Source organism: Aythya fuligula, chromosome 22 (assembly GCF_009819795.1).
Source record: "Aythya fuligula isolate bAytFul2 chromosome 22, bAytFul2.pri, whole genome shotgun sequence".
Taxonomy (NCBI): Eukaryota; Metazoa; Chordata; class Aves; order Anseriformes; family Anatidae; genus Aythya; species Aythya fuligula.
In genome coordinates, this window is record NC_045580.1 from 3,543,946 (window position 1) to 3,556,873 (window position 12,928).

Below are 12,928 nucleotides of genomic sequence, written 5' to 3' on the forward strand. Positions count from 1 at the left end.
CTGCAGCGAAGTAGTTGGCCTGACTTCAGAGACACTGAGCACATGCAGCTGAGTTTGCCTGACTTCAGTAAGTCAGCAGCTCAAAGACTAGGGCACACATTTAGTTGCCAAAATACGGCTTTACATGTTTACACACCTAAGCTCCAACATCTGGCTTGAGGTTTTTTCTCTCATTTCCTGTTTTTCAATGCCTAAAAGATGCTTAGAGCCTGCCAAAAGGGGGGAGGGGTGGGGAGAGACAAAACACCGAGGCTGCTGGACTAGAAGTGGATACACACTCAATTGCTTAATAAAAAACACTGATCACTGCTTTAGAAAATCTGAAGATTGGTAGCACCCGGCAACTCCCCTCCACCGGGATTTTGCTGCCCAGGAGACATGGTTAATTGGATATCATTTTCAAAACATGCAGAAGACTTTTTTTTTTTTTTTTTTTTTAAGAATTATTTCTTTGTTTCAAGGCTTGATGCTGTACCACTGCCCACTGAAGGAGCAGCTTCAGATTGGCACACACACCGTTACGCTGCAGGTATGCAGGAAAAGTGTTGTGCACAAAACCCTTGCCTATAACATTCAGGAAGTGGGAGAAGCAGTTGTGGCAAATGACCGAAGTATTTCCACGCTTGCAATACACAGCAATAGCACACAGTCCCAAAAATGTCTTCCTGAGTATTTGTATTGGCAGAGCATGCTCACAGCCACGTCCTGCACTCAGTTCTGCTGTTGTTTCAGTCCCGCAGAACACTTTCTGCCAAAGCTTTTGGCACATCTTTGCTTCCTGGTGGCCTGTGCAAATTGGTTTTGCTTCATTTTCCTATTTATTTCCATGCAATGAGGAGCAAACTTTGAGCAAACTCTGTCAAGAGCTAAGATCATTTCAGATGCTTCACTGTTTGTAAGCAAAACCACACTATCAAAGTTGGGAATATTCACCTGCAGAGCAATAGCTGGATAATATTTGTGTTCCTGCTTGGCATGCCTTATTTGCTTGGTCATTCTCCCTCCATTACCTGGTGTCTAATGAAAGAAAACAAAAGACTGATCCAAAACCTGGAGTTCAGAAAGTCCTTCAAATTTCTTGATGTAAAGCAAGACAAAGCAGCTACAATATTCTATGATCTATATGTTCTGAATAGTTTTGGCCTCGGTAACCATTTCATAGCATCAAGACTGCCTCCATCTGCTCCTTTCTTTTAGCTCTGCATTATATTCTTTATGCCCTCAGACAGAACTCACCCAGTAGAAGCCTGGCACCTCACCACATCAGATCTACACTGTCCATCACTGTGTACACAAGGTATCCCAGACAAGGGAAATAGTCTTAATTAAAACATTCAACCAGGAAAAAAAAAAAAAAAAAGAGAGAGATTAATGGAAGTCTTTCCTTGCCACACTATTTCAGGCTGTTAAATAGGAGTGTTTGGCTGAGAAATGACCAAGAATTACACGACAATCTTCACAACTGCTTAAGACCCCACTCGGTAACTCTGAACTAAAGATTTAACAGGGCTATAAAGCTTGAAAATTTCCCTAAAATCATAACACTAAGGATAAACGTCAGTGACTAGTAGTTCCTACTGCAGTAAATACTGTGTTCAGGAGTTGTATTCTTGAGATCTATAGACAAAAGTTTTGTTGAAAAGCTGATAATTGCAACCAATACTGAATAGCAGATTTTTATTTATTTTTTTTTTAGTCTAGTTAGGTAAATGGGAATTTACTATTTTTATTTAGCTTATGAAAAGGTTGAACATAATCCAACAGAATAAAAACATGAATTGCTACACACAGGGTCAGGTACCAGAACTGTTCAATCAAACCATGTCTTTAATCCAAAGTTTTTAATACCTCATGACTTAGTGCAGATGCGCTTCAAAATTGCTCCACAGATCTGCTGGACAAGAAAAATTAAAATTCTGGCAATTATAAGGCCTTATTACTGTAGTCTCAAAATCAGTTTGGAGTCACTCATTTTCCAATTCCAAGCATTCCTGAAAGCCTGTGAAATGCTGTTATTTTCATTTTCCGCATGGAACCAAGGCACTGGGTGGCTAAGATCAGAGACAGTATAGAACTGAATCCAAGTGGCCCCAAATACATCAGAACGTCCTAACTGCTTTTTCTTCAATGCAGATGTCCAGCTTCCCAGTGTTTGACACGGTTGTGTGACACTCCCACTTCTCTCTCAGTCCAATGGGATACACTCAAATGAAAACACCAGTTAAGAAACATCTCCATTGCTGGAGTAATTGAAAACAGAATAAGCGCAGACAAAGCAAAATGAGCTGCTTTACTCAAAGCTGAACATATTTGCCTTCAGAATATATTAAAGATGTATGAAACAGCTGAGACATCAGAACAGACAGAACAGAAATGTTAATGGCCTAACCTCACAAAGCTTTCTACACACACAGCTATGAGCATGCAAAGATTTCCAGCAAAAATCTGTGCAGCTCTGAATGCAAGCCTCCAAGCATATTCCTGACTTCAGTATTAACAGCTGGACTCAATTCACATAAGAAACTCAGGCTAGTTTTGTACTTTTAAAAAATAATAATAATCCAGAGGCCATACTGCTATCAGTATAGCATGGCCACTGACTTGGCCTCAAAGTCTGCAGAACTTGTACTCCAAATCCCACGCATTCATTTAGCACCTGTGTGTTCAGGTAAGGACAAACCTCTTTAAAAAGCAGAAGAGCAAAACAACACTGTGATGCCTGTCTATAGCCTGGAGCAACTGGGGAGCAGAGGAATGGACCGTCCCTTTTTGTTTCAGTGGGGCAGTCTTAGTGTATTTTCAGTTTTGCAAGCCTCATACCAACATCAAACATCTTACAGAAAATAGTCCTTTATGCAACTAGTGTGCTCATTTGATACATCTCAATTCCCTTCCCATTCTTTCCAAAAACCTTGAAATTTACACATACTTCCAGCTTCCCACAAGCTAACTTTTACAGTTGCATTCAGCTAAAGAAAGGCCATATCCAGCAGCACATGGGATTTTACCTTGAATATATTCAGCTCAATACATTGAGTTGAATTTATGTTTTTATCCAAACCCCTCTGCTACTTCACTGCACTGAAAGATGACTTTGCCACAAGAGTTCGCTGCAAGTTCCTATAGAGATTGTTGTAATAAGGCCTTACTTCTGAGACACAAACATTGATCTGATCGTGTCTCGTGAACAAAACACGTCAGAAAGACCTCAACAAAAACAAATTAATTATGACCCCAGCTTGTCAGCACTGCTCCTGAGCCCCCATTCACAGTCTTTCTTCTCGAACATATACTGTGATGCTCTTTACTCCGTGGCATCACAAATTAAAAGCCTGTATGGGAGATGCTGCTGTGTCCTCTTCCTAATGCACTGAAAATGAATCTTTGGAAATTTTTGAACTTTTTTCAGGAAAATTCTCATTGCACCTGAGTTTATATTTAATTATGACAGCTATACCATCTTATCATTCATTTCTACTCCTTCAAATGTGTGGAAAATACATGTAGATACCTAATTTGGGTTCAAAATAATGCCTTGAAAACTACGTTAAAATACCATTTCTTCTCCCACTTCATGTGGAAATTTCATGAACCATCTCCTCAGTACTTCCCCTTGATACTTTTTTAATCTACATACTGGAATACATTAAGCCCCTGTAAATAGACAAGAGTTTATTATAACTGATTAGCACAATACTGTAGTTTGCCTATTAAAAATACTACTTTTAATCCAGTTTCATGTTCACCTACCTCTTGAAAAACTACTTGTATGGAGACTAACACCAGAATGTCAGTCTTTGGGGAACTCAGTATAGGTCTCAGGCCCAAGGCGGCAAAAAAAAACCCTCCAACTGGCTATTCCTTTTACAAGAAAGGAACTGCTATTTGTCACTTAGGTCAGATTAACACATCTCTAGACAGCTAAGTAGACTGCAGTAGTTTCCAATAACAATTTCCAAGACCAGAAAGCTTTGGAGTACTCTATACTCTTCCTTGAGCTTTGGAGTGAAGTCCCCTGTTGCTTGCTTGGCAATTCCTTTTCCAGAAAGATTAAGTGAGGGGACAACTTAGCCTTGCACTTACTGAGATTCTTTAAAAACCAACTTAAAGGTGCAAGTAACACAGTTCTGTGCTATGACTCATACACGCTACCTTGGCAGTAAGAACTAGGAGGAAAAACAGTAGAAACCACAGTACTCCCCTAGTGAAGTGCCTGCCAGGGTCATATGGAAGCCACGCAGCTGGGACAGGCTGGCATAGGAAGAATGACCACCCTGCAACCACAGCAGCTCCCTTTAGGACACCTAGGAAAAAAGCAAGGTGTGCCCAGTGATTGACTTTTGACTTTCAGTGCCTCTGAAGATGTGCGGGTCAGTTTAAATAAATAGGTATTTTGTATTGTTCTTTAATTTCAAGGACATTAATACTTTCTTCTTCGGAGTGCAAGAAGTATCAAGACTGGAGCTACTGCTGGGGCAAAATGGGGGGTTGATGCAGAGCAAGATATATAAATACTTTCCAGTTTGGATCTTTAAAACCCATATTCTTCCAGAGAAAAAGAAGAATACAGGGATGGTGCAAAACCTGCGTACCTCCCATATGCTATCTTTCAAACAAATGCGTGGGGAGGGCAGGTTAACTTGTGTTGACATTCACTTTGTCATCCACATCTCAGGCTCTTTTGTCCATTTCCTTAATATCCATAAATCTCATTCTCCACCCAGGCTGATTCCTTGCTCCTCCCCACACGATCTCCACACAGTTCATAGATATCATTGGTCACAAAGCCACTTTCAGTACTAGCCAACGTCACAAAGCCGCTCGACGTGTTCATTGCCACATCATCATAATCCCTGGAGAGGCTGTCGAGCACCTTCTCTTCTTGTGTGCGGAAGGAAGAGTTCTTAATGTCAGGCCTGGTTCCAGCCAGATCTGCTTCAGATTGCTTCTTGATTACTTTGTAAATCTCCAGATTTGGACTGTTCCTCCTGTGGTTAGAGAGCCAGGCATCTTCCTCCTTGGGGCTTGCTTCCATTTGTTCCCTTCTCCTGAGGGATAGAGAAAAGAGGACAAGTCTAACATGTTCTTTTACAGAGGCAAACAAAACTATACCACACCTCTCTTAAAATAATCTAAAGATGACCCTTCAGGAAAGCTGACATTCAGAGCCTGGACTCAGGATGACATTCGTTACTACTTAGAGTTCCAGGTTAGTGGCACACTGAGAGCTCAAGGCTGACACCCCCAACACCACAACCACCATCCCCACCAAAGGGACTATGCACCCAGGGAAAGCAAGAAGAAATTGATCGATATTATTTGCTCCAACCACACACATCCTCCTATTTCTATTAGGTTTTCACTTTTGAAGGGGATCTTCTGATATTTCAGATCTCTTCTGTATTAAAGAAGCTTAAAACAAAGTGATTTTGAAGGGTTAGCATTTATATTATTCCCTAATTACTATCTGTGAATAGAATAAAATAACTTTTTTTTTTTTTAAATCTAAAATGTTATTCATAAATAACTTGGCCTGGAGAATCCATGCTACTTTTTTTTTTTTTTTTTTTGACTGAAAGCAGTCAGCTCCAGAGCATCTGACAGAAGTCTGTAGCTAGCTGTAAAATTATTGCCAGGACAAGATATCACAGGTTCACTTATTACAGAACAATGTCACTTGCCTCTTTGCAAAAATCCAAAAACAGAAGATGGCTGTAATGACCATCAGGAGAAGCAGCACAGGAATGCTGGGAATGAGGATGTAGGCAAGACTCTGAACAGGTTCTGGGGTAAAAATGAGATTCCAGCTTTTATTCACTTCTAGTTGCATTTCACACACACAGAACTACATAGAAAAATTAAATTATACAAGGCAGCACCATCACACCTCAATGGATTTCTAGTCTTGTTCATAATCTAGCATTTTCTACACCCTTGCAAAGCCAGCAACTCCAATAGACTGATCATCTCGTAACACAGGTTAAAATAAAATAAGCTCAAACCCACATGATGAGAAACTAACCCTTATTCTGTCTCACTGTGACAAGGCAACAGCAGCACAAGTTAGGGATATGCTGTCTTCTGAAAACTTACAAAGCAGAAGTTTCCAGAGACTGGAGTGTTATGATCTGTGAATTTGGAGGGGAAAGTCAGCACGGCAAGAACGAATAGGAAGTTTTTAATAGATAATATTAAGCTTACTAGCAAAATATTAACAATTCTGACCTTCAAGAGTGATTCAATAAATTTAAAGTATTTTTTTCAGACCTTAGGTACTTTGCTGTAGACTGGGAACATTTTGGTAGTGAAAGCAATCATTGGAGGTTTGTACTGGAAGAGAGTTGCAGGAAGGTGTCCCGTTCCCCTTTGAGATGCAGTTGCCTAAATTCAGGCTTCTACATTTAAGGTCAAACACTTCAAACTGAAGTGCTGAGCGTTCGCAGCCACACGTGAGATGTGGGCCTGCAGAGACAGAGAGAGGCCAGGCCAGGTGTTGAATGAGCAGCGTACCTTTGGCTTCTTTAACTGTTACATTAGCATCTTGCTTATGGTGTTCTTCTGGGAATAGTGCATTGAAAGGCTCTGTTGTGACATCTGGAAAGAAGCATCTTAGTTAATATTGCAGGTGTTATTTGCAAGCGCTTAAGAAACATAAAAGATGAGGGTGAGAGAGGATGGGAGAGACTGCCAGCTGCCAAGAGGTGTAAGGTCTACTGGTGCCCTTCTGCTGAGCTTTCTGCAGCGTGTCCAGTAGCCCCAGGTACTGCAGCAACAGCAGGACCACGCTTCTGCAGGCTGGGTTACAGAACGGTTGGAGGGACATGCAAACCACAAGGATGCCTCTTGCTCATGGGGCATGCAGTCTGTGAGGGTCCTTGACAATGAACGTTAACGAAGGATTTCTACTCAAAGTTAGTACAGTGTTAAAAAAAGCCCTAAGCAAGTATCTGTAACTGACCTCTTGGAGAGTTCTCAATTGGAGCAGTTGTTGGCTTCTCTAGAAGAAAAAAAAAAAAGATAAGTTTCTTGTAAGTTTGAGTAGGGAGACCAAGTGTACAGAATATTGTCCAAGCAAGCACCCTTTTTATGTTCTCTCCCTCTCGGGTTCCATTTGAAATCTCAAATATTTTATAAAAATCTCAGAATTCATAAGTCACAAGACAAGTACCTACAGATATTAGATACTGAGATTGTTTTTACATCGATACCGTAATCTCCTCATACCTCCTCTTGGGAACTGGGAGCAGGTTGTTTTTTAAAACAGAATGACTCATTACCAAGAGAATATTTGCAAATGAAGTTATTTTTCATGTTGCATCTGTCGTCATTCCATTGAAACATGTAAGGACCTCCAACACCTGGTGGGGCAGATGGCTGGTGGTACATCACAACACAGATTTCACTCCCACAGGATGGCTCATCTACATACCAGTTCCTAAGAAAACACAACAAACATATCAAGTAAGACCTGAAGTCTCTTTCCATGATACTGCAGAAGCCCTGCGAGGCTGAGGAAAACTCAGAACTTTGACTTTCAGTGCATAAATAATTTTACTTTCTGGCATCAGTGCCCAATGCCTACAAAACTGACATGCAGTTAATAAGAAAATGAAATAGGTAAGACAGAATCTTACCTAAAACTAGGAAACTGCGAACATAAAATGAAGATTTTTTTAAAGATAGGTTGTAAGAAACTTCACCACTGGAAAACTTGGAAGGCCTTTCCACATGGGATGTAGGAAGTAGGTTTCACTATCTAACACTCTATAATATAATCATTACTGAAAAGGCATTTTATGCATCTCTAAGAAGCACTTCTAAGATGATATATCCTGATTTTGATAAATGTTCAATACCCACTAATTTTGGAACAAGCAATATTCTGCATGCCAAGCACTTCTTGGAAGCTGATCCTATAACGTAGAAATACTTCCAGATATGCCAAGTATTCAATCATCATATCCCTGTACTCCCTTTCCTCCCAACACAACCCTACCACCACCCTACTTCTCCCTCTCAAGAAAACTCATCTTCTCTTTGGCTCAGTTTTTCAGTTTTATTCAGTTCTGTCCAGAGCAACTAAAATCTCTTGTGGGTTCCCATAGCAGTTAGGTGACAAGTTGCTATAAAATATTCAATAACATTTGGGTTATTTCATTAAATCCGTGGTTCAATGACTAAATGCAGCATGAAATTCACAATGATTAGTGAACGTTGTATAGGTACGTTAGTTTGTTTTCCCAAGACTAATTACGGGTTTGATAGTAAACATCTACCAGGCAAAATTCTTGAGCCTGAAGTTCACTGTGGAGCTGGCACCTTATTGCCAAGGCTTTCCTCAACCCATCAATATTTAGAGCAGATTCTCATCTATTTTGATACCACCAAGGCAGACCTTACATTCATGAATTTAAGAGTATCTTTTGTATAGAAAACAGTGACTTATGCTTGAAATTAAATCATAACTTGAGGCTAAACAAATTGGGGTTCAATGATGAACAGACGTGTGCAAGCAGTGAGGACAGCTCCAGCAAATTTGGATTAATTATTGAATCACCAGAGAGCAGTTCATCCTATCCAGGAGATACGACCACTCTTCAGTGACTACAGGAGGAACATACGTGACAGCTGGGACAAAATCACTTGATTCTTTTGAAAGAACCCTTCTTGATTGCTAAAGGCAAGTGACAATCCCTGACCAAGATGCTGCCCAGTCAGTCGCACTCCCCGGTACCTACCGGAACTTGGATGAGCTGCCATCAGACCAGGAATAGAGGTTCTGACAGTCTGTGCTGTTGTCTACCTCTGCCTTTTTCCTTCTAAGCCCTATCCAAAAATCTCCATCAGAAGCCACGAGACTCTCAATAAATTTTTGAATCAATCCTTGCTCCGCTTCTGTTTCAATACTGACTAAGTGTCCACCGTCAGCTCTGCAGTAAAAGTGCGCTTCTTCATAGGTGACCCTGCGTGAAGCATCGTGAAAATAAACTGTTTTGTAGCACGGCCGCTGCGTTCCACCCCGGCAAACTGTCTGTCCTGCAGAAATGGAAAGAAACCCGTTACAGAAATCATACCTACTAATACCGAAAGTGGACACTACTGCTTTTATTTGGTTGAGCTTTGCACTTTCTGACTGTTCACATGGAGAATACAACAGAGGTAAAAAGCCTCTTGTATAATTCAAATGACTAATGGTATCTTCAAACTTTTCTTTCTGGATGTAGCAGTTTCGGTAATGCTGCACAACAGTGCTCATGTCCTGCACACCTCAATTTCCCTATGACTTTTCTGCAGTTTGAAGACTCCAGGATTTCCTTACAAAGAAGTAACGTTGTGCCAGAGAGCAAGCTGACCTATGCAGCCTTTTGAAGAGACTTCCTTTACAAGAGTTCAAGAATGCATCTCCCTCTCTACCCTTCCAAAAAGGGGCTTCGAATCATTAAGATTAGAGACCCACTTTTACATGCAGACCTAACAATCATTTAGCTTATGGGGTCTAATAGTTCCATGGAGCGTACTGCAGTGTATCAAGGTGCATTCAGGCAGTCCGATTTGTAGGCAGCGCCCTGCTTTGCAATGTTACTGACTGCCCAGTGCCCGTTTCGTACTGTCATACAGCAAGGACACTCATGCATGAAGCAGCACGTCTTATGTTGATTATACGGAAAATAAAGATCAAAGCGAGAAGATACATAATCTAAAAATTATACACTTCTGTTTCTCAACACAAGAGTCCCAATATTTAGGCTACGGAAACAAACAGTTTTGTTTTGCTTAGTAAATATTTATTTTCAAACACACCACAGACACAATCTGCTAACCTCCATGCTTTTACAGAAGAAAACTGTTTAGGGATTACAAGAGAAAAGCAATTTATCATGTACTCAAGAACATGCACAGACAGGTCATTATAAACCCATCCACAGGATTTATGTTGGCTTTTCTTTACTCTTCCACGTCCTACCATGGCTACTCTGAGACTGGAACTTCCAACACCTTTCAAAGTGGAGCTTTTAAACAGTTAAGTACTCACAGAGTCTGCTAACATCTTATACAGAAATTAAAACTGGCTGTATTGCAAAAACAGCATTTAAAAATACATCTTTAGGCAGAACCTGTGTTTCTCTTGGTCATTTAACACTCATGCACGCTTGGTGAAAAAGGCAAGAACCCTTACCTCTTCTAAGGGACGCGTCCACTGCTATTGTGAAAGCCAGGAGGAAAGCAGAGATGGCACATTGTTACTATAAATCTGCAGCAAGCCTCCAGAAGTAGTGTCACAAACTACAGTTGGGCTCTTTTCTGATACACAAACACTTTTTTTTTTTCCATTAACTGGCAGAACATCTGTGTTTTATTAGCCAAACTCGCCATTGCTTTCAAATAAGGAAAAAATTCATGCAGTTGATCACTGTCCAGATTTCATTGCTGGTTAACTTTCCAAACACAGATTAGGATATGCAGCCCTAACCAGTGCTAAAAGGGTCCCTCACATTTTCCCCTTACCTCCTCATTGCTAACACGGGACCTGCCTCCATGCCTGCTGGCTCCAGGACTAGGAAAGGCTCAGTTACATCAAAAGCAAGAGCTCGTGGAAAGAAAAAAAATACATCGCCAGCCTCAGAGCTCACTGCCCCAGAAGTCTTGCTGCAGCCAAGGACAGGGCAGAATTTTAAAAGAATATTTTTAGGTGTGAGTTGCTTTACGTGGGACTAAGGGAGCATCTCAGTGCTGACAGCGGCCAGGCTTCGGGCATCCCCCAGCACCCCAATCCCACGCTCTGCAGGCAGCTGACACCGCCCGGGGGGGGGACACAGCCCCAAATCCTGCTGGTCACCCCGAGCTGCCATCCCATAAGAGGCGACCGAGCTAAAGACATGACTGCTGAGAGATGAGACGAGTTGGCAGAGGAGCAGTCCCACATCCCAGCGCAGCCTGGACGCAGCGCAAGGAAACCCCCGGAGTGCGGGCAGGACGGGCGGCTCGGGGGGGGAAAGCTCCGTGCCGGGGAGCACCCACCCGCCCCCTGCCCGTTGTTACCCCCTGCCCCTTGTCACCCCTTGCCCCTTGTCGCCCCCAGCCTTACCGCCGGGCAGCCGGGTCCCCGTCGCCCAGCCCAGCGCCGCCAAGCCCAGCGCCGCAGCCGCCAGCATCGCCCCGGCTCCCCGCAGCGCCCGGCCGCGGCTGGAGCAGGGGTGGGATGGGGAGGAGCCTTCTTCTCCTCCTCCTCCTCCTCCTCCTGGGCTCGCAGTTCACCCCTCGCAGCCGCCCGGCCCCCGGCAAGGTGTGCGCGGCGCTGGCACCGCCACCCGCAGTGGGGAAGCGGCAGGAGCTCCCCCTGCAGCCCCTCCGCCGGCTGCTTTTTCAGAAACCGTCTGAAGACCGAAAACGGGAGAAAACTTGGCTTCCAGCAGCGGTGAATAACTGCTGAGCCGGCATTTCCCCCGCCTGGTTCCTGCTGGCGAGGAAACCGGTGCGCGCCTCTTTCCGGCATCCCTGGCTGTCTCCAGCTGAAGTTGTGCTCGGAGCCTTCTGCAGGCTGCGGGAGGGGGAGAGCAGCAAGGAGACACCGAACAGGAGCTCCAGGGGCTACAGATTCCACTCAGACACTGATGTCAATAATTTAAGAATTTAATCGTTTTATAACAATTCAAACCTACACCAACTCTTCACAATACAGTTGGAGAAACGATTTCTGAAATGAGTACCTTAAACAGAAAAAGGTCCTTCAAAAAGCCATGCAGACATTCCCCTCCAGGTCACCAGGACTCGGAAAGTTCCTGGATATGAACTGAGGCCATGGCTTTGCAGTCTGTCATGCCTCTGAAACAGAGCAATAGTTATCCAGGGCATACTTTTTGCAATTCCAAAATCCTTGGTGATCACAAGCATAGTTTAGTAAATACTTAAGCACTTTAGCAACTTTACAAATAGGAGCAATTCTTCCTCAATTTACAGGGAAGAACTGAACAGCTCAACTGGCAGTAGCCTGGGTTTAAGACTGAATTCACGCCTTTACCAGCCAAAGCTTCATCATCTTAAAGCTCTGCCAGTGCATGAGGTCTTTGAAGAATGCTTAGCACAAAGGACATCCTGTTTAGAGAGCTTTTTTCTTGTTTCACAGAAAATAAGCAACGTACTCACAAATAATTAGTGTTCCTCGAGACTAAACAAGCTCTTTACAGCTGCAGGTATTGGCATAACAAAGCTTAAGCCCCCGGCTCATCATTTTAGAAGTCTATCCTTTTTCTAGCATATATGCATACTAAATTCATTGGAAAACATTTCTGTAATGGCTCTGAAGGAAAACAAACAAACAAACATTGATATATATGCATGACAAGTAGTGGCAGCATTATAAACATTTTTTCTTGAATTAATGGTAAGTATTCTGCCACATGGCATTAGTTTCTTCTAGTCTGTCCCACAGCAAGAGCAGAACTGGTGAACACAGTACCATAGAACCCCGAAGCGATTACCAAAGCCCTCGCTCTTTTCAGCAGGAAAGTGCAGTAGCTGACAGAAGCCTCGTTGATCTTTTTATTAAAAGAGGTCAACTCCAACCACTCGAACACTACAGACACTTGATAACAAAGCTTGCTGTGTTTATTGCATAATCCTAACACTGTTACTAGCCACAGACTCTTCCTTTTGACCTCTTTTGTACTTTTAAAGAGCAATTTCACAAAGGTAAAACACTTGCTCTCCATTTATAATTTTGGAGAATTGAGCACACAAAATGAATATATTCAATATAACAACCCTTCAGATCACAGAAGTGTACTGTTTGAATGCTGACCAGTAAAGTACATGAGACTTCAAAGCCCACAAGTCAAAAATCCCAGGACCACTCTAGTCCATGGAAAACAATTTACTAGATGTTTGTTATGCCATCCCTTTGAATTACCTTAGGCAGCAGCTTGGACAA

At 42.5% G+C, this 12,928-nt stretch overlaps 1 protein-coding gene across 1 annotated transcript; it reads right to left on the reverse strand.

Moving 5' to 3' along the window:
* Positions 1-1,704: 1,704 nt before the first annotated feature.
* Positions 1,705-11,153, reverse strand: LAYN (layilin). Its single transcript, XM_032201725.1, has 8 exons — positions 11,087-11,153; positions 10,178-10,201; positions 8,739-9,036; positions 7,278-7,435; positions 6,959-6,997; positions 6,511-6,594; positions 5,682-5,784; positions 1,705-5,048 (listed from the first exon to the last, which is right to left on the reverse strand). The coding sequence occupies exons 1-8, from the start codon at positions 11,151-11,153 to the stop codon at positions 4,694-4,696; spliced, it is 1,128 nt and encodes a 375-aa protein (XP_032057616.1). The 3' UTR covers positions 1,705-4,693.
* Between the last annotated feature and the right edge of the window lie 1,775 nt (positions 11,154-12,928).